We start from the raw sequence: 27,031 nt of genomic DNA, 5'->3' as shown, positions 1-27,031 counted from the left end.
AGTTGAATTTCCTGCATCACTTTGTGCGGCCGCAAGACGTTTCTACCATGCGATCGCATGGTAGAATTAATCTTTCATTTCCTACAAATTGGTCCTTTTACTTTAATCTTTCACTTTTTTGCATCTTTTCTTCATTCTTCACATTCCATCATCCCAAAATGTCATCAATTTGTATTTGGCAAACTCAATTTCTTGATTTGTTCATCGGGTCAACTTTTGGGTAATTTCACCTTGGTCCTTGAACTTTCACTTTGTGTCATTTTAGTCCTTTTTTGCGTCTTTTCTCATGTATTTCACCATGTTCATCGGTGTTACCAACAATTCACAAATATAATGAAATTAAGTCACAATTCAATCATTTTATTCGTAATTAAGTCATGTTTGTGACCTAAATAAGTGTGTAAAAATACACTTATCACTATGCTTACGTCATTTTTACTTATCTTGTGGCACATGTTCACTCGCTCTCCTTGCCACCGAGGTTGATGTCATTATGGGAGGTTTGACTTGCATTCCTTTACTTGGCCAATGCCATCTATTGGAAAAATGTAACAAAGTTTTGTTACCATAATATCCACTCCTTAATAGCGGTATAATCGAAAAACAATTTTTATGGAAAGAATACACTTTCTGTGCTGATGTTCAAGGTGAAGTGACTCTATGGTTCATCCTCTTATCTATTCTCACTCAAGTCCTTTTTATTACCATTTTAGTACTAGAGTTTTCTCAACTACTGACTTCTTTGATGGTATATGCACCCCCTATATGGTTTAATAAAGCCCATCTGCTCTTCTTTTTAAGGTTGCTTTTCTTGCCTCTGCACTTGGGCCAAGAGTGGCTGCTGCCTGTGCTCATGCATCTTTGGGAGCATTATGTAAGGATGGTGATGAGGAAGAGAGTCCTCATGGAGAGAGAATGAATTTTACTAAAAATGGTAAGTTATAAATTAAGTTGACCTTCTCATTTCTTCTTCTAATTTTTTTCACTGATTCTTTCAGAAGCTCCCCGGAGCCAACATGATGCAGAAGCTGTTCCGTTATCTGCTGAAAGTGTGAGAGCTGCTGCTGAAGCTGGTCTTGCAGCAGCTGCAACAAAGGCAAAGCTTTTTGCTGATCACGAAGAACGTGAAATTCAGCGGTTATCTGCAAATATTGTAAATCATCAGGTATTCCTTGTTATTGCTCTACTCTTCGAAAATATCCCGACTATCTTTTTCTTCCTAAAATTTGCTGTGATATTCATTATTGTTCTAATTATATATTCTTATGTATGGGAGAGGTTGAATTGTTGCTTTTTGGACATGAAGCCAAAATTTTAGAACTTGAGCAAAATTGAAACAGTTTGTTAATGTTGTTTCTTTACATCCTCTTCTGTGTTCTACTGTTGTTACCACTGGTACCAGTATCACTACATCTACCACTAATTTGTTCATTCAGTTTTGCACTTCACAGTTTACAACTTCATCATTTCCTCTAAAACAGATCAGTTATATGCCGTAAGATATCTACTGAACTCGTTTTCCCATCCTGCTCCCCATTCCTTAACATGGTAAAAGTGACACATGTACGGCTAGTGCCCACTTATAACCACCCCTACCCTCGTCCACATTAGCAATACATCGATGTTTATCACCACCAAATTTGATAATTTGGTCGAGTTTATATTTTTCTCTTCGTTTATCGTCAAAACCCGTAGTCGAATCTGGATTGAAACTTGAGTTGTTTTCTTGTCCTGGTTTTAAACATGGAGTTCCATGTTCCTTGCTTTCTGTTTCCATTATTATCACATTCCAGTATCCCCTCATTTTTTTGGGCTCAAATTAATGCCACAATAGGTTTTGATTGTACAAACAGACTGTATAATTTGAATTGTCAGCATGAAACTGATAGGAAAATAAAAAATAAAATTGCTTTTCTGCAATTGGCATATGTAATGACTTGGTATACTATGAATTTTTGTTTTACTAATCAAAATATTTTTATTGTGATCCTCACATTCTTCGACTTAGTAAACTGTCAGTATGTTTTTAATGATCCTCAATCAGTATCTTATAAGCAATTTAATTAGTTCTAATTCCACTATAGTTCTTTCATGTAATAATATCCGAACTAAACAGGAGTAATACTTGCATACCAACCACCATCTGGCCCTGAAGGCTACCAGGTTTTCTCATCTATGCATTTTGAAATCTGAAAGATGCTAAAATTGTTCGTTTTATTTTTATTACCGTTAATTACAAGTTAGAATAGAGTAAGTTTTGTTTTCTTTCATATCTCTAGAATAATTCATTAATTCTCCCTAAACTGACGATCCCTAATCAATCTTCAAGTACCACTTATGTTCAGTGAACTAACCAAACATGTTGATATACTTTTAGTTATTTATTATCGCTTACATGGATACACTTATTATTTATTTTCCTCTGATCTTTCTTCTATTGACGTGGATACTTCGGAGCATTAAGTTAATTTTTGAGGCCACAGCTTTCTAAATGATACTTCTTATCACTAAACTGTGTTGCATGCAGTAATCCTGAAACAACTTATCTACATAATAAGGCCTCCTCTTAGAGCAATTTTTAGTTGTCTAATTGATATTATAGTATTATTCTTCCTGTCATCTCTAACGCATGAGTATTCTAATTGGTATAAGCTTATCTCCTTGGTTTAATGTGTGAGGCTAATGCGAAGCTTTCACAACTTCCACTTGTCAACAAGTCTGGAACTGAACTCCACAAAACACGTAGAATCAGAGGATTGTTGATTTTACTTGTGATCGTGAAATATAGCAACTGGACCCTGTCCACCCCTCCTTTAAATAAGTTCTTAAATTTGAATAATAGTGGTTACGGTGTTCACTAGTTAGTTGTACAATGATGATAAGCCGAATTAATCTAATTGTTTGGAAGGTATATTTTCATTAAAATGGTGAGTATATCACTTTGTCAAGGTTTTTGATGCTGTATTCCTAATTATCTGCTATGTGCCAATTAATCTAAGGTTTTTGATGTTTTTGGTTTTATAGGAACTGCATAAAGTTTCATGTATAGAAAGGGTATAGGTTTAAACGGAACTAAACTTATAGCAATTTTCATACTCAATTTGTTTCAAGTTGGTTACTGGACTTGAAACTTCTAGTAGATTTTTGTCACCGTCCTTGTCCATTTGTTTGCATGATGGAAAATGTGATGCAGCAGTCTAGTTATTTGCCAACCAGGCCGCTCCATTGGTCAAACAGTGGGCATGAACGGAATGACCAAATTATAATGAATGTTTAAGTTCAATGAACCAATCTGAACAAGTTTAAGTTCAAATACGAAGTGGATCAAATTGAATTTTAGTGACAAAAATGAAAATTTGCTAAAAATTCAGTAACCACCAGTGTTTTTAACCTGAAGGATATAAGATCTGCTTCAACACTACCCATCCCTTCATAGCTCTTGAACACTTTTGGTGTTCTGTCTGGATAAAGACAATGCTCTAAATTGGACAGGAAAAACCATATTTCTTAAAGCATTAGCATTTCATGATAATTTCCGACAAGTTCAGTGATGTTTCCGCTTTTCTTTCAGATGAAGAGATTGGAGATGAAGCTGAAGCAGTTTGCGGAAGTGGAGACCTTACTAATGAGAGAATGTGAACAAATGGAAAGGATGAGGCAGAGGTTTGCTGCCGAGCGAGCCCTCATGATGTCGGCGCAGTTTGGACCAGCTGGAACGTCACAATCCATGGGCCCACAAGCCGTCGCTACTGCCGTCGTAAATAATGCCTCAGGAAATAATAGGCAACAAGTTTCGGGATCTCAACAGCCTTTCATTTCTGGGTACGGTAGTAATCAACCCGTCCATCCCCACACATCACTCATTCAACAACACGGGATGTATGGACTTGGGCAGCGGCTGCCCCTTTCAGCCATGCACCCTCCCCCTTCCTCTGCGGTAGCTAATGCCATGTTTAGTCCGCCGGCGAATTCCCAGCCATCTCTTAGTCATCCAATACCCAGGTCTGTATCTGGGAGTAAATCCAGTTTAGGTTAATCAAATCAAGTCATTTGGGATTTGAATATTCTTGGATTGATTACTCTTAGGGCCTGTTTGATAGGCCATTATTTTCGATGGAAAATGGAACTCAAATTCCGACTTCCACTTTTTGACTGTTTGATAGCATTTTTTTTCCAGGTAATTGGTTTTCTTGCCACCCAGATATTTTCTTGGTTTTCTTGAAAATCAATTCCCACCATAATTGACAATTTACATGTAAAATAAAGACAAACGAATACTAAAAGATAGATAATTTTTTTGGCTTTTTTTGGGGGAAGGAAATAAATTATGTTCTCAATACCAGTAAATTTTATACTTTTAATTGATAATTTTCATGTAAAATAAAGTGAAAAACATACCAAAAAATACTTTTATTTCAACATCTTTTACGTGAAAAATTATACTAATCAAACATAATAATTGACAATTTTCAATAAAATAATTTATAGATAATTCAATTACCTGGAATACGTTTTCTTTCCACTTAAATTTTATCTTTGTAATCAAAGGGACCCTGATTGCTTTTCAAGTCTGCATTAGACGAGATCAACTGGTGGAATGATACAGTTACCCACAGTGAATTTTTGGTTATATTAAATGCAGAGTCGAGTTACTTTGAATGGTTCATTGATTGGTTACTAAGTAACTTCGAATGGTTCATTGATTGGTTACTAAGTGCATATATGTTCTTCATTACTAAAATCGAATCGTTACACACAATTTTATCGTGATCGATTGCTGATTCCTTAAGTAGGATTCTGGGAATATATTTTGGAGCTGTAGTGGTGTACAAATAAATGAAGATGATCAGCGGGAAACTAGGAGCAACAAAGTTGTATTTAATGGATATTCTTGATTTTGATTTGAATCTTACAACAGGGAAATGTTTGCTTCATCATTTGTCTTTTAGACATTTTGACCTTCTTCGGCATTTTTTATAGCGTTTATTGAGGGGTTAAATGCGTTGTGGGACATCCGACTTTTTGTGGAGTTGCATCTGAATCACTCATCTTTAATTTCGTGCAAATGAGTATGCAACTTTAATTATTTTTATTTTTTTAAACATTTCTGGCTCATCAATCCAGTGTAATTAGCAGCAGCAGGAAGTGGGCGGTGCAGTCAATTTTGCGCAAATCGAAGTTGAATGACTTGATCGCACGATGAACGAACTTGATGGAACCTAAGTGACATGCTATACATTTCTTCTAATTTTTGTAATATTTATCTTTTTTTTTTTTTTGGCCTTTTTGAATACAATTAACAAATGATAAATAAATTAACATAAATATGTATTATAATGGTTTAATAAGGATTATAAAACTGTTATATCGCTCATTCAATAGTAGCATTTGCTTTAATTTTAATTTTCATACTCTTCATGTTTATATTACATTATTATAGAAAATCAAAGTATTATTATCACAATACTAAAATATAACAAAGTTGATGTTGAAGGTTTAAAACTAAGACATTTTTTTTTTTAAATTAAAGATGGTAAATATGTTTAATCAACTTAAAATATATTTAAATTAAAAATAATGGGATTAAATGCATTGTTGGTAAGTGAACATTCAACGAGTTGCATTTAGGTCACCTAGCTTAATTTTGTTTAATCAAGTCGCTCAACTTCAATTTACTTGCAAATCTAGTTACTAAAATTATTGCAAGCAAATTGAAGATGAGTGATATAATTGCACAAATTTGAAAATTAATGACCCAGATGCAAAAGATGACCTACTATGTTCGATCTTAGCTAGAAGACATGGGTTAAATGCATTTTGGGTTAGGGATGGTTGACATGGACTATTTTCACACTTAAATGTTTCTATGAGGATGTTAATGTCAAATTTGAAACGATCAGGTCCTGATTCGTAAATCCTTTTGTGCAAATAAGCCCAAAAATTAGGGTGAACAAGGTTTGGTTTTGGCGGTTTGTGTTACATTTTCAACTTAAATCATTTCTTGCGATTTTGAATTTTTCCAAACCAAACCAAATAATTTTATTTTTCAAATCAAACCAAACCATTATTTGTGGTTTAGTTAAGTTTTAATCCGCAATTTTCCTATCGACATTATAATAATATGTTTGAAAAAATTAACATATAAATTTAAATGAGAATTAATAATGTTAAATTATATTCATATTTATCTGAAATTCAATATATAAACAAAAAGGCAAAAAAAATATTATTAAGTTCGCATCTAGCAACAAGCACTGTACTCAAACTTTTACAAGCAACAATATCGGAATAAGTACAAAAGAACTAACATCTCATTTAATAAAAATTGGATCAATGTCCCCTATTGTAACACATGATTCAACTTCTATATAATATGCAAATATCAAAATATTTACTAATCCTTATTAATGATATTAACAAGCAACTAGTAAATAATATGCATAAAAATATCAAAATCGATAATAGAAAACAAATGTCACCTTCTATAGCTTACTCCAAGTCATCCAAATATTGATAAATCACTGTAGGTTCATTGATGCTATGCAACCAATTCTACATACATGTTAAGGCCTTAACCATCTTTGCACCCAATGAACTCCTAAAAGAGTCAAGAATCTGACAACTCGTGAAAAATGCTGACTCTGAAGTGACCGTGGATATTTGAATTGTTGATACATTTTTGGCAATTTTGGAGGCAATTTTTGTCCTTGCGCACATTCAATTTTCTATCGATGTATGTCAAATTTGGGATTAATCAGATCTTTACAACGATCATACAAATAATCAATCAAATCATTCTTCTCAAGTTGCATGTTTTCCATAAGTTTAGCTTTAAAAGTAGAAAGAAACTGTTCAGAAAGACCAAAAACAAGCTGTGAAGGACTTGAACTACTATTTCTGGTGGTCTCATTTGATGAAGTCGATGGTGGAGTGATTGGGGTCGCTATTTCTTTATAGCATGCATACAACTTGTGGAGTATTTCTTCAACTCTTTTTCACAACATTTTTGCAATTTCTACATCGTAAATAAGTTATAACCCGACTTTAAGAAGTTCCAACTTACACCTTGGCTCAAGAAATGTTGAAATGAACAACAACTAATTAAACTTTTCAACATTGGCCCGATACTTATCATATTTTTTCTGCATACTAATTGACATGGATCCCATCAAAGTGTTAGACTCTTTAGCTAATTCATTCAATTATCCATGAATTTCATCTATTTCTTGAAAGAAAGAGTTAAAGGTTACATACTTCGAGCCACTAAATTTTAAAGTCGTTTCATAGAAAGTCCTCAAGAAACTTATAGAAAGTTACATACTTTAAGCCACTTAATTTTATTGATTCTTTTGTCTTTAAGACAAGAAGTCAACTCATTTCTCACCATGTCTCCCTTATAGCTTGGGACTTGAATGAAACTTATAATCTTTCCTTGAAGTCTTCAATCATTATCAACCTAATGAGCAGTTAAGCACAAATAACTAATATTCTATATTGACGTCCAACAATCAGTAGTCAAACAAACTCTATGTTGACCCAACTCTTTCTTCAATTTCTTCTTGTCATTTAGAAGCAAGTTATATATATCTATTGCTATTGTCATCCTTGAAGGAATTACAAATTTTTGGGAAAAAAATATCTGTATAACATAGAAGACCTTCATTTTCCACTCGTCAACAAGCCGTCGCTACTGCCGTCGTAAATAATGCCTCAGGAAATAATAGGCAACAAGTTTCGGGATCTCAACAGCCTTTCATTTCTGGGTACGGTAGTAATCAACCCGTCCATCCCCACACATCACTCATTCAACAACACGGGATGTATGGACTTGGGCAGCGGCTGCCCCTTTCAGCCATGCACCCTCCCCCTTCCTCTGCGGTAGCTAATGCCATGTTTAGTCCGCCGGCGAATTCCCAGCCATCTCTTAGTCATCCAATACCCAGGTCTGTATCTGGGAGTAAATCCAGTTTAGGTTAATCAAATCAAGTCATTTGGGATTTGAATATTCTTGGATTGATTACTCTTAGGGCCTGTTTGATAGGCCATTATTTTCGATGGAAAATGGAACTCAAATTCCGACTTCCACTTTTTGACTGTTTGATAGCATTTTTTTTCCAGGTAATTGGTTTTCTTGCCACCCAGATATTTTCTTGGTTTTCTTGAAAATCAATTCCCACCATAATTGACAATTTACATGTAAAATAAAGACAAACGAATACTAAAAGATAGATAATTTTTTTGGCTTTTTTTGGGGGAAGGAAATAAATTATGTTCTCAATACCAGTAAATTTTATACTTTTAATTGATAATTTTCATGTAAAATAAAGTGAAAAACATACCAAAAAATACTTTTATTTCAACATCTTTTACGTGAAAAATTATACTAATCAAACATAATAATTGACAATTTTCAATAAAATAATTTATAGATAATTCAATTACCTGGAATACGTTTTCTTTCCACTTAAATTTTATCTTTGTAATCAAAGGGACCCTGATTGCTTTTCAAGTCTGCATTAGACGAGATCAACTGGTGGAGTGATACAGTTACCCACAGTGAATTTTTGGTTATATTAAATGCAAAGTCGAGTTACTTTGAATGGTTCATTGATTGGTTACTAAGTGCATATATGTTCTTCATTACTAAAATCGAATCGTTACACACAATTTTATCGTGATCGATTGCTGATTCCTTAAGTAGGATTCTGGGAATATATTTTGGAGCTGTAGTGGTGTACAAATAAATGAAGATGATCAGCGGGAAACTAGGAGCAACAAAGTTGTATTTAATGGATATTCTTGATTTTGATTTGAATCTTACAACAGGGAAATGTTTGCTTCATCATTTGTCTTTTAGACATTTTGACCTTCTTCGGCATTTTTTATAGCGTTTATTGAGGGGTTAAATGCGTTGTGGGACATCCGACTTTTTGTGGAGTTGCATCTGAATCACTCATCTTTAATTTCGTGCAAATGAGTATGCAACTTTAATTATTTTTATTTTTTTAAACATTTCTGGCTCATCAATCCAGTGTAATTAGCAGCAGCAGGAAGTGGGCGGTGCAGTCAATTTTGCGCAAATCGAAGTTGAATGACTTGATCGCACGATGAACGAACTTGATGGAACCTAAGTGACATGCTATACATTTCTTCTAATTTTTGTAATATTTATCTTTTTTTTTTTTTGTCCTTTTTGAATACAATTAACAAATGATAAATAAATTAACATAAATATGTATTATAATGGTTTAATAAGGATTATAAAACTGTTATATCGCTCATTCAATAGTAGCATTTGCTTTAATTTTAATTTTCATACTCTTCATGTTTATTTTACATTATTATAGAAAATCAAAGTATTATTATCACAATACTAAAATATAACAAAGTTGATGTTGAAGGTTTAAAACTAAGACATTTTTTTTTAAATTAAAGATGGTAAATATGTTTAATCAACTTAAAATATATTTAAATTAAAAATAATGGGATTAAATGCATTGTTGGTAAGTGAACATTCAACGAGTTGCATTTAGGTCACCTAGCTTAATTTTGTTTAATCAAGTCGCTCAACTTCAATTTACTTGCAAATCTAGTTACTAAAATTATTGCAAGCAAATTGAAGATGAGTGATATAATTGCACAAATTTGAAAATTAATGACCCAGATGCAAAAGATGACCTACTATGTTCGATCTTAGCTAGAAGACATGGGTTAAATGCATTTTGGGTTAGGGATGGTTGACATGGACTATTTTCACACTTAAATGTTTCTATGAGGATGTTAATGTCAAATTTGAAACGATCAGGTCCTGATTCGTAAATCCTTTTGTGCAAATAAGCCCAAAAATTAGGGTGAACAAGGTTTGGTTTTGGCGGTTTGTGTTACATTTTCAACTTAAATCATTTCTTGCGATTTTGAATTTTTCCAAACCAAACCAAATAATTTTATTTTTCAAATCAAACCAAACCATTATTTGTGGTTTAGTTAAGTTTTAATCCGCAATTTTCCTATCGACATTATAATAATATGTTTGAAAAAATTAACATATAAATTTAAATGAGAATTAATAATGTTAAATTATATTCATATTTATCTGAAATTCAATATATAAACAAAAAGGCAAAAAAAATATTATTAAGTTCGCATCTAGCAACAAGCACTGTACTCAAACTTTTACAAGCAACAATATCGGAATAAGTACAAAAGAACTAACATCTCATTTAATAAAAATTGGATCAATGTCCCCTATTGTAACACATGATTCAACTTCTATATAATATGCAAATATCAAAATATTTACTAATCCTTATTAATGATATTAACAAGCAACTAGTAAATAATATGCATAAAAATATCAAAATCGATAATAGAAAACAAATGTCACCTTCTATAGCTTACTCCAAGTCATCCAAATATTGATAAATCACTGTAGGTTCATTGATGCTATGCAACCAATTCTACATACATGTTAAGGCCTTAACCATCTTTGCACCCAATGAACTCCTAAAAGAGTCAAGAATCTGACAACTCGTGAAAAATGCTGACTCTGAAGTGACCGTGGATATTTGAATTGTTGATACATTTTTGGCAATTTTGGAGGCAATTTTTGTCCTTGCGCACATTCAATTTTCTATCGATGTATGTCAAATTTGGGATTAATCAGATCTTTACAACGATCATACAAATAATCAATCAAATCATTCTTCTCAAGTTGCATGTTTTCCATAAGTTTAGCTTTAAAAGTAGAAAGAAACTGTTCAGAAAGACCAAAAACAAGCTGTGAAGGACTTGAACTACTATTTCTGGTGGTCTCATTTGATGAAGTCGATGGTGGAGTGATTGGGGTCGCTATTTCTTTATAGCATGCATACAACTTGTGGAGTATTTCTTCAACTCTTTTTCACAACATTTTTGCAATTTCTACATCGTAAATAAGTTATAACCCGACTTTAAGAAGTTCCAACTTACACCTTGGCTCAAGAAATGTTGAAATGAACAACAACTAATTAAACTTTTCAACATTGGCCCGGTACTTATCATATTTTTTCTGCATATTAATTGACATGGATCCCATCAAAGTGTTAGACTCTTTAGCTAATTCATTCAATTATCCATGAATTTCATCTATTTCTTGAAAGAAAGAGTTAAAGGTTACATACTTCGAGCCACTAAATTTTAAAGTCGTTTCATAGAAAGTCCTCAAGAAACTTATAGAAAGTTACATACTTTAAGCCACTTAATTTTATTGATTCTTTTGTCTTTAAGACAAGAAGTCAACTCATTTCTCACCATGTCTCCCTTATAGCTTGGGACTTGAATGAAACTTATAATCTTTCCTTGAAGTCTTCAATCATTATCAACCTAATGAGCAGTTAAGCACAAATAACTAATATTCTATATTGACGTCCAACAATCAGTAGTCAAACAAACTCTATGTTGACCCAACTCTTTCTTCAATTTCTTCTTGTCATTTAGAAGCAAGTTATATATATCTATTGCTATTGTCATCCTTGAAGGAATTACAAATTTTTGGGAAAAAAATATCTGTATAACATAGAAGACCTTCATTTTCCACTCGTCAAAAAGGTAACTCAAACAATATGAAGTACCTTGTAATTCGTTTTCTAATTTCTATTTGAATAAACTTGACAGATTCTTCATGTCTATCAATACCCTTAGAAAGTTTACCGGTTTTAAACATATTGAAACAAATAATTCTCTTTTGCTTTTTACCTTGAACTCGGCATGGATACTTTTTACACAAATGCGTGATATGATTCCACAATGTACTAGTTCCTCGGTTTTTTGCATAATGCTTATATGTTTTGTCTACAATAATTACATTCTGCCATTTCATCTCCTCGAATTTTAAAATGTTCCCACACCTCGGACCTTTTGTTTCTCTTTTTAACTTTTCCATCCATTTCCATATCTTCAGGGTCATCTTCTAGTGGAATTGCATTATCGGCTTCTTCTAGAGTTGGATTCATATCTGAAAAAAAGAAAAGAAACAACGGAGGAAATTAAGCTAGGGAAAAGAAGCACCTTGGTGATACAATACGCAATAAATTATTTGATAAATCTCACAAAAACTACAATTATTCGAACTTAAAGTTTAAGAATAATATGTTATGTTCGCGATTCCATCATTTAGTCTTCATTTAGGCATCCGATCATATAAACAGAGAAACATTAAACATCAATTCTTCATTTCCCTTTTTTAATTTAGCCCCTATTTGATTTTCATTCTTTGAAAAAAAATACATTTTTAAAGAGTATTTTGATATCATTTCAATAATACATTATTCAATAGATAATATTACATGTAAATTTAAATTTTTTCCTTATTTTTTAACCACATATTTTTCATCAATACACTATCCAAAAATTCATTATTATCAAAAGAATGTGGCTCAAACAAGGGCTTGTATTGAAATTTAGTCAATTTTAGTGGACAATAAAGAGTGAGTTCCATAATTAAAGTATCAACTATCGGCAAGTTGATTGATTATAGGGTTAATGATCAAGTTTTATCTCACATACTAAAAGCATACATGAATTTAATTGTGGATCGTAATTTGTATGTACATATATACATAGTTATTAAATCCGACTTGGAAAAATCATCGGGTCACCAAGTCAGTGGTTGAATCATTGAGTCATTGTTAAATCGTAATTTTAATTAAATAACATTATTGCATAGTTGACTATTTAACCATTATTTATACTAGCGAGGAAAAAAAGAAGTAATAACAATAAGAGGAACATGATAATTATTCGTAGTTAAATTCAGTAAAAAAAAAAAAAAAGAAAAAAAATTAAATTCCAAAATCACCCCGGGAAACGTACTGGGTCACCCACCTCCCTCCTCCACCTCATTACCCTGCTTCTAACCCAGTTCCCCACCCCTTTCCGCCTCCTCGAAACAATGGAGATGCAAATTTTCGAAAATTGAGGAATGAAATGAGCAAAAAATTCATAAATAAGAGGATAAGGATCATCGATTTCAAAACGAAGAACAAATATTTCAAATTTCAAAAATCAGATACTTATAAATTTTATTTATGATTTAATTAATTAATTATATATATTAAGTCACAGATCTATACAATTTGATCACAAATTAACAATTTAATCAGTCACATTATTTTTCGATTTCAAATCAAAATTTTTATATGTCAAAAATTATTTTACAGTCACAATTCGAAATTTTTTTAGGACACAAATCAAAAAATTTATATGTCACAATTTATTTTTTATTGGTCACAAATCACATATATTATAAGTCACAACTTATTAGATAATCACAAATTATCGGTTACAATTAAAATTTTTTTATGTCACATTATTTTTTTGTCACAATTTATTTTTTTCATCGGTCATATCTTGGTTATTGATCACAGATTCACAATCAACTAAATAATTTGTGATCACCACCAACACTTGCGACCATCACCTCATTACTGTCACTAGCAGCACCATAGTTATTGTCGCCGCCAAAATCACCACCACCACTTCCCGACAGCAACACCACCCCTCAAACAAATCACTTCCACCACACAAACACCATCACCACCGACACACACACATCCCTTTGAATATTGACATTGCTAGATCCGCCACCACTGCAACATCACTATCACATAAGTCATCACCTCCACATAAAACACCACTTCGCATGCTCTGAAAATCCGCCACCACAGCCACCTCCACAACACCGCCACCACACAAATATCATCACCACCACATAAAACACCACTTCGCACCTTGGTAGTAGATCTGCTTCGCAAATACAGTCGCTAGCGATTCGCTCATTCTGAGGTGAAATGGATAGAGGGTGGGTGATTGGATTGGGCGAAGACAGAAATGTGGAAAGTTCGAGATTGCTGGAGGCGACTAGTAGTGTAGAGAGAATGGAGGGGCGATGAGTTGTGTAGAGAGAGAATGGAGGGAGGCGACGGGTTGACATAGAAAGAGAATGGATAAATGTAGAGAGATAGAGAGGAGAGTGAAAATTAATTAGGGTTTGTGATGTGTGTGTAATGGAGTATATATATTTAGTAAAAATATTGATTAAAATAAAACATCTGATATTTGAAGATCGAAACTTTCTATATGATTTTAGAATAAAAATTTTTAAAAGTACAGTGGGAGTGTAATTTCCACCTAAAACAATGGATATCTAGGTTTTGGATTTGAGGCTTTGAGTTGGGTTTTAGCCTTTTTTTGTTTTTTTGGGGCTTGGACCGTAAATTTAAAGACGGGTTGTTGTTGATATCTTTCACCGGTGAAACATTTACTGGATCTAATTTGGGGGTATCATTTCGTAGGTGGTTTACATTTTAAATTTTAAAAACTATACTTTAATAAAAAATTTATATAAGAATTTATAATTTCATAAAAATATTTTTTTAATTAAAAAAAGTTTGATCCGGTTTGGTTTCATGTGGTTTTTGAAAATTGAGACCTAGACAATACCATTTTGAAATGGTTTGAGAGAGAAAAAAATTGTGGGTCTAAGTGGACCCAAACCAGCGAATTCGGCTCCGTTTGTTGTTTTGTGATTTTTTTGTACAGTTCTATTCCAAAATAATAGAGAAATGCTATAATTATAGATTTTTTTTTTAACATATTTTATATAGGAAAATAACTGTCTCAAAGGAATTGATTACTGTCAAAAATAATTTTTCACAACAGCAAATCATTTAGAGACGACCGTCCCATATATAAAATTTGAACGAATTCGGCTCCGTTTGTTGTTTTGTGATTTTTTTGTACAGTTCTATTCCAAAATAATAGAGAAATGCTATAATTATAGATTTTTTTTTTAACATATTTTATATAGGAAAATAACTGTCTCAAAGGAATTGATTACTGTCAAAAATAATTTTTCACAACAGCAAATCATTGGGAGACGACCGTCCCATATATAAAATTTGATAAAAATATCTATACCTGCAGAATAATTCAAAATAATATTCCGCTACTGTTAACCGAGAACCGGATCGGTTGGATCATTTCCCACTTTTCTATTTCATTGAAAACTTACACGAGGTTACGAAAAGCCCTAATACTTCAGTATATCTCTACAGTTGCTCTCTGTGCAGGTATTCTACTTTTTCTTTGGATCGGAGTTAAAATCGAAGCAGAAAATGCAGTCCCCAGTTCTCGTTCTCAGTAAGTGTTGTCCTCCTCTTGCTTAGATTTGTACGCGGGAGATATTTGGAAAAATTATGAACACTTTAATTTATATGGTTTGATATAAATTAATTTGATGAATCTAAGTATCGGCGTTATATATATTCCTTCGTACGAAGATTGGATTCCTTTTGTAATCTTACAGGATAGGGGGGAGGAAAGGGAGGATTTTGTCTTGATTAGAGTAATAGAAATTCTTATTCTAAGCTTGATTTATGTAATTAAATGCATTGGTAGAATGCTGGCTTGTAGTTTGAAGTGCAATCTTAGGCGGTGAGTGAAGGTTTATTGTTTAGTGAAAAGCAGGAGTGGTGGACAGTGAACTAGCTATTATAGTAAACTTGCAGCGTTTTGATCTAAATTATAACTGTTTGGATAGTTCCTTTTTGATCATACAGTACCAGTAGTCGTACTTTCAACAAAAGGAAAAGCCAGATTTTTGGAGGCTTTGTTCTCAAGTTATACAATAAAATATTAAGCCCTCTTCTTTGGCTGATGGTAATTTTAATTTCATGGAGCAGAGGATTCACTGAAGCGGGAATCTGGCAACAAGGTGCACTATGGCAATATCCAAGCATCAAAGGTAGAGTGAATTCTTGTCTTCCTTTTGCACATCTGTATCTGCTCATGTTTTTGGGTCTGTCTATATCACAAGTGTAACAAGGAGTAAATTTATTGAGTTAGACATGCGATTTTTTTTATGAGGCTTATTGAATTGAAGTTTACTTTTTGCATCAAGTAGTATATTCTCTCTCTCTCTCTCTCTCATTTTTAGTTGGTATGGAGGGGATTGTTTTATTTGTGTAGCTTTAAGATGACTAGCATGAATGAGCCAGCTTTAATAGGCCTTTGAGTTTCCTGAAAACGTTCTCGAAATGTCCTTAGGTTAGGATTTGTTTGAAAAATCTCCATGTCATCTGGCTAATTTTTCCATCCGTAACACTGTTCTAGCTAAATTTAAAAAAATGGATGTCTATTACGTTGTTGGACTGTTTGTTTCTGACATCCTTAAGGACTTATCTGCGCGGTACTTAGAATTTTCCTTAACAGGCTGTTGCTGATATTATTCGTACTACTTTGGGTCCCCGATCCATGCTGAAGATGCTACTTGATGCTTCTGGAGGTGATTTTGTGAACTATATCTTCTTATTTAAAACATTTAAATAAGAATTGCAGTTTTCATGAAAGATTCAACTTAGGCCATGTTTGATAGGGCCAAATTCCATGGAAAATTTTCCACCCATTTCTTGGTGTTTGATAGCCTATGTTTTCCATGGAATTTGTTTTGCTTGCTTTTCTTGGAAATTGGTATTTTCTTGGTTTTCCAACCAACTGTTGACAGCCTTTTTTTTTTTTTTTTTTTTTTTTTTTTTTTGAAAAATTTTTTTTTCTTTTTTAAAAAAAATATTTTTTTTAAAAAAGAAAAAAAAATTTTTCAAAAAAAAAAAAAAAGGCCGTCAACAGTTGGGTGGAAAACCAAGAAAATACCAATTTCCAAGAAAAGCAAGCAAAACAAATTCCATGGAAAATTTTCCATGGAATTTGTTTTGCTTGCTTTTCTTGGAAATTGGTTTTTTTTTGGTTTTCCAACCAACTGTTGACAGCCTTTTTTTTTTTTTTTGCAATGGAAACAATTTTATTCCTAATTGTAAAAAAATATTTTCCTTCAATCGATAATTTACATGTAAAATAAAGCCAAACGAACACCCAAAAATAGATGATTTTCTTTACTTTTTTTTTCTTTTTCTTTTATCTATAGAAACAAATTCTATCTCCAATACCAATAAATTTTATCCCTTTAATTGATAATTTTCATGTAAAACAAAGCCAAACGAACACTCAAAAGCACTTTTATCTCAATATTTTCCACGTGGAAAAGTATACCAATCACAGGAAAACAATTTTCAGGTTTTTTCCACCCAAATTCCATCTATACAATCAAACGGACCCTTAATGTATTTTTTTCCATCCACTGTCGGCTCAGTTAACCCGAGGAAAGATGGGGGAGGGTTGAGGTGAGGCATTAAAACAATATATTCTGGGTGGGATGTAGAAGCATCTTATCATTCAGTTGCTTGTTACATTACTTTGGATTGAGGAGGCAGCTATTAGGATTCATTACTTGCTACTACTATTGTTAGATGTGCTTATCATGCTATACTTCTCAAGGAGTGTCACAACTGATATTCATCTTGATTTGTATAACTAGGTGATCTGTTTCCACATGTCAATTTTGTCTGTGATTAAATTTCCTTATTTTCCACACATTAGGTATTGTTGTGACAAATGATGGTAATGCTATTCTCCGCGAGTTAGATCTTGCACATCCTGCGGCAAAGGTATATCTCTTTAAGCGGTCTGACTTCTACTGACATCTGATTGTACTCCAAATCTAATATTTAACACTTTACTCTCTTTCTTGTTTGCCTTTTGATATATATGCATTTTTTTGCTGATACGGTGGCAGTCAATGATTGAACTAAGTCGAACTCAGGATGAGGAAGTAGGAGATGGAACAACATCCGTCATTGTTCTTGGTAAAGACTGAGCTTACATCAATTGGTTTCTTTACAGTATGTATGTATGATGTACATGTGGGGTTATGCTAACCCGTTACATGCAGTTGGTTATCAACTTCCTCATATTTTTAGACCCAACAAATCTTCTCACATTAGTAAGGATGTATTTGTGAATAAAGAAAGAGAAGAAGAGAGAGGGAAAAAAGACCAACTTCCTCTCCCAAAATCCAACTCCAACTCCATATTCTGCGCCCTCCTTTTCTGCTCTCCTCCCCCACTGGAGAGAATTGGTTAATTGAGTTTGTTTGGAAACCTCATTTAAGTATAAAGACAAGTTATTGACCAAACAAAAGGAATAGAAATATTTACAACCATCTTGCTTCTTTGCTCTGTAAAACTAGCCCCACTGCCCTGTGTGTGGGGCTAGTTTTACATATTCTGCGCCCTCCTTTGCTGCTTTCCTCCCCCAGGGGAGAATTGGTTAATTGAGTTTGTTCGGAAACCTCATTTAAGTATAAATACAAGTTATTGACCAAACAAAAGGAATAGAAATATTTACAACCATCTTGCATCTTTGCTCTGTAAAACTAGCCCCACTGCTCTGTGTGTGCGTGAAAGTACCCGCACAAATTTCTGACAGTGAAGGTGTCTCTGATCTACTGAAGATCAGTTACAGACTGAGGGAAGGAATTCAAAAAATAAAAAGAAAAACACATGTCATCGATTTTTCAAACCAGTGTGAATGGAGATTGATTTCTTGGGTGTTCTTCTCTAACTATCCACCTGCAAAAATGAAAATGAGCCATGTGTTTTGATCATTTAATGCCCCTTCTTTTTATTTCATCATTCAATCTCACACTACAGAAAAAATTCTTTAGCTTGCAATTGAATTGTAATCAAAAGCCCCAAATATTGGCTAAAACCTACAATATGCTGCTTTAGATAACTGTAGCGTGGCATCATGGTGGTTCTGGCTGCAGTGCTTTGGCATTGAAATGTGACTCAAAGAAACACAAACTGAGAATATTACATACAATGATGGTTGTGATAATGGCTTAACTTTTGAATAACGTTTATTTATTGAAGCTGGTGAAATGCTCCATGTTGCGGAAGCCTTCATTGACAAAAAATATCATCCTACAGTCATTTGTCGAGGTAATATTAGAATACTTTTTTATTTTCAGTTTTCCTGTTCTCCTGGGTGACAATTTTCCTATGTGACTGCACTGTAGCTTATAACAAAGCTCTTGAGGATTCAATTGCAGTGCTTGACAAAATTGCAATGACTGTTGACGTTAAGGATCGTAAGTTTCACTTCATTATTTTCTGTCCCTGTTTTAAAGTTTGCGGAAGTTTCATGTTTTTTAGAATGATTTACTTGAGTCAAGACTGAAGAAGCCTGTGATCAAGTCACACTCTTTTCCTCAAAATGCATAAAGCCCATTTATCCTTCCGTATTTTCGTTAATTCATATTATGTCATTAGAATATTTTGTCCTCTACCTTATGCTTGTAGCCACCAGAATATTTGTACTGTTGTCTATATGATATTTCTTGCCCCAACAATCTTGGCTGGCCGGCTTGCTAGAGAACACCAAAGAACTAGGTCTTGTGGGCAGAATTATTTTTGAACTCGAAGATAGGAACCACAAAATATTGGTTAAGTATAAAGTTGTTTCGGTGTAATCCTTGAGGTCGGAAGTATGCTAGAAACTAGAAACCTAGCAGTTGGTAGTCGTTCTGATCGTCTCATATCTTTGTTAGGGCATCCGATCCTTCATTGAGAAGTTAGATGTCCGAAATCTCTGTTGTTGCTAGCTGCTTAAATGAGACTGAGTAGATCTGCCTCCACGTTTAAGGAGAAGATACTGAAATAAAGATACTGTAATAATTAATGGGCATCTTATCAAATATGATATAAATTTACCTAAGAATTCATTTTTTGAACTTTAGGAGAGACACATATCCACATTTACTAATTATTTGATGGAACAAGGAGTGCGCTGAAGTTCTTTTAAGAAAAAAAAGTCCCCATGATGGCAAGTTTAAACATCATGTAGTGGAGCTTTTGTCTCAAATTTAGAAGTTTTTTTTTACTGAATCTCTCGAACAGTTGACGTACTCTCATGTGCTTATACAAGTACTGATGTATTCATGCTATGGCAGTCGGTTTATGCGTCAGATTAAGTCCACTCATCTGGCTGAACGTCCTATTAGGATGGTAGTGACGGGGGTCTCTCAACTTAAAGTTATATATTGCATTAGGCTTTTGAATGGATTCTCTGTTTTCCTGACATCATTTTTGTTGTGGAAGGCTTAGTTTACATTTTTTTCGAGATCACCATCTCTCTCTCTCTCTTAGTTCTAATGTGTGTAGTTATTCTTTTATACTTATGGATTACAGAATATTATCATCTGGCAGGTGCAACAATGTTAGATCTTGTCAAGAGTTGTATTGGGACAAAATTTACTGGTCAGTTTGGGGATCTGATAGCAGTAAGTATTCTATCTTGTATTACAGTTCATGCAATGTAACTTGTCTCAACATCCCTCCTCTTTCTCTCTGTCTTCACTCTCTACGTCTGTATACACTATACCTTGATGGATTAAATTTCTCGTCTTTGAAAACAGAAGTCTATGCTGGCCGCATTTGATATCTAAGGCTATATTATTAAGAATTTTAGTTGTGTGCGGTCTTTCTCTTGTTAAACATGAGATCACACAGAATTATGACTTCTTGAGAAAATCTAAAAAATTCAAGCATTCGAGCAGATTGTTTTATGTGTTATATTTTGATTCAAGTAGGACCCAAAGGATCTTTTTTTCTGGTGAAACTTTCAGGATTTAGCAATTGATGCCACGACCACGGTAGGTGTGGATCTTGGCCAAGGTTTGCGTGAGGTGGATATCAAAAAGTACATTAAGATAGAGAAGGTTCCTGGTGGCCAGTTGGAGGATTCAAAAGTTCTGAAAGGAGTCATGTTTAACAAGGATGTTGTTGCTCCTGGTAAAATGAGAAGAAAAATACTGAACCCAAGAATCATTCTTCTTGATTGCCCCCTCGAGTACAAGAAAGGAGAGAACCAAACCAATGCGGAATTATTGAGAGAAGAAGACTGGAGTGTATTGCTAAAAATGGAAGAGGAATACATTGAAAACCTATGCGTGCAAATACTGAAGTTCAAACCAGATTTGATAATTACAGAAAAGGGGCTCAGCGATTTGGCCTGCCATTATTTTAGCAAGGCCGGTGTCAGTGCTATCAGAAGGCTGAGGAAGACCGACAATAACCGAATTGCCAAGGCATCTGGGGCCGTTATCGTTAACAGGCCTGATGAGTTGCAGGAATCTGATGTTGGTACTGGTGCTGGTCTGTTTGAGGTGAAGAAAATTGGAGATGAGTTCTTCGCTTTCATAGTTGACTGCAAAGATCCAAAAGCATGCACGGTACTTTTGAGGGGTGCCAGCAAGGATCTTCTGAATGAAGTGGAGAGAAATTTGCAGGTATCTTTGATTCTTGTACCCAAATGGCATTTTGGTATGGTGTATTCAACAGTAATAGACAATATTCTAGTCCTACTGTCTACCAAATGTCTTTAATATTTAGTTCCTTGGACAGAGTGGTCATTGTGAGTTTCAAAATGTCTATGCGCAGGATGCAATGTCAGTAGCAAGAAACATAATAAAAAATCCGAAACTTGTTCCTGGTGGAGGTGCTACAGAGTTGACTGTCTCAGCTACATTGAAGCAAAGAAGTTCTTCTATTGAGGGCATAGAAAAGGTGAAGCCGTTATCTAGCATGCTCTGTTCTGGATGCATCAACTATTTATTTTTTTTTATCAAAAAATCCCTTGAGCTTTGAATAACCACATGTACCTCTAGACTCCAGAACAGAATTTTGGACACATTTGATTCAATAATTATTGGGGAAAAATCTATATGCTTCTAGGTTCATGTTTGGTGTTCGATATTGTACAGGACTGTTCAGGGTAATAAACTAGATTTTAGCATCTTCTGTTCGTCAATGCTGCCCATCAAACAAATCACTTGCTAATGTTGAATCAGGATCAACTAGAACAAAAATTAAGCATTGGTTCAGGCTCTTATTTGATCTCCACGTAATAACTATGAATAGTCATCGATTTTCAGGGGAAGGATAGATTAGAAACTGTCGAGACTTTAACTTGCTTTTCATTAAAAAAGAAAAAGAAAAAGAAAAAGAAAAAGAAATTATTTTAAGGTTCATGAATCAGACTGCCATGTAGAATAGTGATAAGGATGTTATAGAATCTGTACACATTTAATAAACACAACCTTCTGGAACACTTCACTAATCTATTCTGCTCATTGACCAATAACAATTTGTTCTTGGAACGATGAAATCATGTTGAGCTATTAGCTTGCACGTCTACTGCATATATTTTATAGTTTATAGAAAACTTAAAATCATTTCTCTGAATTAACTTTCCAATATATGATTTTGTGCGTTATGCTGAACAGTGGCCTTATGAGGCTGCCGCAATTGCTTTTGAGGCTATACCACGTACTTTGGCACAGAACTGTGGGGTCAATGTCATTAGAACAATGACCGCCTTGCAAGGAAAGGTAAAATCTCCTTTCTTTTGTTTAGTTTCAGTTCAATACTAGATCTGAAGTGTAAAAAGTATCATTGCCTCTTATATTATAGCATGCAAATGGTGAGAACACGTGGATTGGCATAGATGGGAATACTGGTGTAATTGCTGATATGAAAGAGTGCAAGGTATGGTTTTTTGTATATCTTCTTTTCCTTGTTTTTGGTTCACTCTGATAATCTATTTCCGTAATTGTCGGAAGTGTTTTGAGTTATAAATTTTCTTAGTTCGTAGAGTTGTATATGTACAGCTTCCCATGTATTGTCTGATGATCTTATCTGTGTATTTATAGATATGGGATTCGTACAGTGTGAAAGCCCAAGCATTTAAGACTGCTATAGAAGCGGCCTGTATGCTTTTGAGAATTGATGATATAGTAAGTGGAATCAAGAAGAAGCAGGCGCCCGGAGCAAGCCAAGGTCCATCGAAGCCTAAAATCGAGGAAGAAGGTGATGCTGACAACGAGCAGATGATTCCTGAATAATTCATCGGAAACGGAGTTGAAGGAACCTTTCTTGTGACTGCCGGAGTTTAAATCGTTACTGGTTTTTTCAATCAAGTCAATTCTCGACAATTTTGGCATAACTAGTCTTTTCTGTGTGGGCGTAAAGCAAGCTTCAGTCTCATTATGATGGGAGGAATTAGCAATCGAGCACTGACATGTTTGGCAGGGACGTTTAATACTGTCTATGAAATATGTACTTAATTTTTTCCCCTTCAATTCAATTCTACTTCAGCTAATGCTTGGGTTTCTGTCGAACTTCAATATTTTTTGGATCGCCTCGTGAGACATGATACTCTAGCACATTCAACTTGGTGTTTGGAAGGATATTTCGATAATGGGTTTGTTATTTTACTTTTACTGCGATCATAGAATATAGAAGTGACTCTAACGTAATTTTTATTTTTATTTTTATTTTTATCTAGAAACTTATTTAGATAACCTATTATTTCTACTTATAAATGAAAAATATACTTATTTTGAAGTTTGAAAAAAAGTTCATTTTAGTACGAAAGTTTGCTTTTGTAACAGTTTAATCACTCAAGTTTTCTGAACATCTCAAGTAATTAAGTTTTAGAAAAAAAATAAAATAATGGATCAACAATTGTCTCCGGGACGATTATTTTCATCTTGCGCGAAATTGGGACCCATTCTTTCATTGACACAAGTGACCTCAAATTACGATTTTGGTGTTAAAATCGTTTTCTCAGTATATTTTAGTTAAACACACGTGAATCTCATGAATTCAAATTTAAATGGTGTTAAAAATTAATTAGAAAAAGTTTAAAAGAAAGGATGATTGTGCCATGATGAAAATTAACCTTGGGATGATTATGCAAATTAAACTTTGAAAATTGAAAGCACCAAATTTAAAAGCTCGCGGACTAAATGCTGAAAGTTATATTGTAAAACTAAAATTTTCTTAAAACTAAATTACAAAAAATTTAGGGACCGTAGATTTAAATAACTTAAACATTGTACCAATCAGAACACCCTATTTTCTGCTATAGAACGCGCGAAAGGGCTTCTCTGTATAGAGAAACCTCCGTTTCTTCCCAACATTGGCGCCTGTAATGCAAAGCTCTCAGCCATAGGTTAAAAGTGTTGGAAAGTAACTAGTTGCATTAATTTGCAGAATAGTAAAATACAAAAGATAAAATTTATCGACCTATCAGGTCCCATGACAGCACGATATCCTAAAGTGAAATTGTTTGCCGATAACTGTTTCGAACTCTATGAATAATCACTCACGGGATATAACCATTAAACAAATCATTTGTGCAGCAGTCACGAATAGTTTCGAAACTTTCAAGTGTATTGCAGAAAATATATATTAAAATTATAATTTCATTTTTGATGTGATTTTTTCAAAATCAGATGAGTGTTTATATAGGCTGAATATATATAACTGCGTCCACCATGATCCAGAAAGATTTGCAATTTTTAAGGAAATGTAGATAATGGGTTGTTGAAAAACGAGTGTATTATATTGGTTAATTTGCCATTAAATGATTTTGAAAATGATTAAAATAAATAAAAAATATTATTTTAATCAATGAAGCCCAGTTAAAAACTTATTATTATTATTATTATTATTATTATTATTATTATTATTATTATTATTATTATTATTATGATGTAGGATGTGACGCGAACCTCGACCTTCCACACAAATTTTCAATTGGACAATTCATCTAAATTAGATATTTCTTCACATATTATATTTATTGTATAAATAATAAATATCTACCAAAAAGTAGTACATTTATATATATTAATGTATATATACTATAAATACACACATTCACAATTCACATATCTTTTCAGTTTTTTTTTCCCAATGTTGTCAAAATCGGACTAGCCAGGCCGGGTCGACCGGTAATTTTGACGGGAAATACATGGAAATGACCTTAAACAAAGAGGACATTTTCCAAAATAACCTTTGACTTATTTAGATACCTAAAATACCCCTCCTTTTGAATATTGCACAACAAGTTAATATAATATAGAAATCTTGCATTTTAGTTCTTAAAATTAAATATTACTTGATAGATTTATTTTTTATAGATTTATTTGATTTTTGAGATTTATTTGATTTTTGTTCGCTCTAAGTAGCAGCCCTAATTGGTATCAGAGCCATAGAGATCATATAAATTAAAATAAGAAAAATAGATAATTATTATAAATTAGAAGAAGGAAGAGGAAGTAATATATTTTTAAAACTTATTTCTAATAAGTTAAAAATAATGACATTAACAATAGTTAAAGAATTACCTAAAGAAATAAAAGAAAAAATATTAGAAAAATTAATAATATAATTGATAAAAGAAATATATATGTATGAAAAAATTATTAAAGAATATGAAGATGAAGAGATTAATTTATATTATAAAGAGAAGTATGAATAATAATACTAATTTGAAATTGAATAAGCCAATTATAAAAATGAAAAAAATGCAAGAAGAAATACGAGATATAATGTTAATACCAGAAAGAATAAAAGTATCAAATAAAAGATAATTAATAAAATTAAAATGTGAAAGATTAAGACTTAAGAGTAAATATTTTAATATAGTAAAAGAAGAATTGGTAAATACAGATATAGCTAATAGAAGATTTGGAATAATAATAGATAAAAAAGAAGATAAAAGATGTAAATTAACTTATATGTTAGAAAGATGATTTTATTATGTCAATAAGTGAATATATGAAAGAATTAAAGTCATTAATAAAAATGTTAATAAATAATATACAAGATTTAAGAAATGAAGTAAGAGAAACAAGAAATGATATAAATATATTAAAAATTGAAATTAGAGAAATAAAAGAAAAGAAAATAGATAAAAAATTAATAGAAAAAGAAATATATTGAGAAAGATAGTGTAATAATAGAAACAAGAAGTATGAATGATGAATTTAGAAAAAATATATTACCAAAAATATTAGAAGAAGAATTTAGAGAAAAATATTAGGAAAATTAAAAGTACAAGAAAAAAAAGATAAAGATGAATGAGGAATTAGACTTATTTATAGAAAATTTTGATCAATTAAGTTTAAGTGATATAAGCGAATACCAAGTTTTAATGAATACTAGAGGAGGACCTAATCCAACAGTAACTTCTAAACAAGAATTAAAAGATTTAGATGAAAGTTATGCGCGCGCACACACACACACAGATATATATATATATATATATATATAGAGGAGTTTGAATTAAATGATAATTATGATAAACCTATTAATCATGGAGGAACAAAATTAGATTTAAATTGTAAAATAAATACTAAAAAAGTCTTATTAACTTGGGCAGATTCAATGATATTATTCTTTTTATATAATAAAGATGACACATGAGAAAATACTGAAAGAAGAATAGATTTCTTAATAACATACTTTGAATGAGATGTTAGAAATTGGTGGAAAGAAATAAGTAATAAGACAAAAATATTGATAAAAAGAGATATACAAACAAAAATAATAAAATCAGATAGACAAGGTATAGAAAAGTTAGTAGAATAAATTTCAGATGAATTTTTAGGAGAAAACTGGATAAAAAATGTTGAAAGAGAAGAAATAAGAAAAAAAGACAATGCTAGAATTAAACTAATAATTTAACAATATGTGATATGCGTAAATTTAAAGAATATACTTGTGAATTTAGAAATTATTATTATATTCAATTTTATAGTAATGAGAATCAAGAAATATACCAAGATATGTATTATAATAAATTACCAGGTTCATGGGGAGTATATTTTAAAATAGAATTTGAAAAATATGTTAGAGATAATGTTGGAATACCGAGGACTTTAGGTTCAAGAATAAAATTCTTATTTGAAAGACTTGCATATATATGTCAACAAAAATAATTAATGAAAAAAATAGGAAAACTAACTAGAATATATTGTGAAGATATGAAAAATCCTATACAGTGAGGATTCAATTCTGAAAGAAGGATTAATAAAAGAAAATATAAAAATAAATTTTTTTAAAAATTTAGAAATTTTAATAAAAAATATATAAAATCTAGAAGAAGATATTATAAAAGAAAAAATATCTCATATGATCAACAAAAAAATAAAAGTTATAAGAAAAATAAAAGTCAGTGTAAATGTAAATGTTGGTATTGTGGAGAAACATGTCATATATGCCCTGATTGTGATAAAAAGAAAGTTAAA

At 32.5% G+C, this 27,031-nt stretch overlaps 2 protein-coding genes across 4 annotated transcripts; both read left to right on the top strand.

The window, feature by feature from the left end:
* Positions 1-401: 401 nt before the first annotated feature.
* LOC111383424 (SWI/SNF complex subunit SWI3C-like) lies at positions 402-8,096 on the top strand. 2 transcript variants are annotated; one of them, XM_023007530.1, is made up of 4 exons: positions 402-934; positions 999-1,165; positions 3,572-3,761; positions 7,703-8,096. In XM_023007530.1, exons 1-4 carry the CDS (start codon positions 916-918, stop codon positions 7,975-7,977), a joined length of 651 nt encoding a protein of 216 aa, XP_022863298.1. In that variant the 5' UTR covers positions 402-915; the 3' UTR covers positions 7,978-8,096. The 2 variants fall into 2 exon arrangements, with proteins under 2 accessions (XP_022863298.1, XP_022863299.1); XM_023007531.1 differs by lacking the exon at positions 7,703-8,096 and having other exon boundaries at positions 406-934; positions 1,002-1,165; positions 3,572-4,155.
* A 6,915-nt stretch (positions 8,097-15,011) lies between these two features.
* On the top strand, positions 15,012-23,212 carry LOC111383423 (T-complex protein 1 subunit gamma). 2 transcript variants are annotated; one of them, XM_023007528.1, is made up of 13 exons: positions 15,012-15,177; positions 15,720-15,781; positions 16,249-16,321; positions 17,470-17,537; positions 17,666-17,735; positions 18,804-18,872; positions 18,950-19,021; positions 20,121-20,212; positions 20,558-21,220; positions 21,372-21,497; positions 22,217-22,321; positions 22,404-22,478; positions 22,643-23,212. In XM_023007528.1, exons 1-13 carry the CDS (start codon positions 15,153-15,155, stop codon positions 22,832-22,834), a joined length of 1,692 nt encoding a protein of 563 aa, XP_022863296.1. In that variant the 5' UTR covers positions 15,012-15,152; the 3' UTR covers positions 22,835-23,212. The 2 variants fall into 2 exon arrangements, with proteins under 2 accessions (XP_022863296.1, XP_022863297.1); XM_023007529.1 differs by having other exon boundaries at positions 15,013-15,177; positions 20,139-20,212.
* Positions 23,213-27,031: the final 3,819 nt, after the last annotated feature.

Source organism: Olea europaea, unplaced genomic scaffold, assembly GCF_002742605.1.
Source record: "Olea europaea var. sylvestris unplaced genomic scaffold, O_europaea_v1 scaffold2687, whole genome shotgun sequence".
Lineage (NCBI taxonomy): Eukaryota > Viridiplantae > Streptophyta > Magnoliopsida > Lamiales > Oleaceae > Olea > Olea europaea.
The sequence above is the reverse complement of the archived record's forward strand: the minus strand, read 5'-3'. Positions and strand labels throughout refer to the sequence as shown.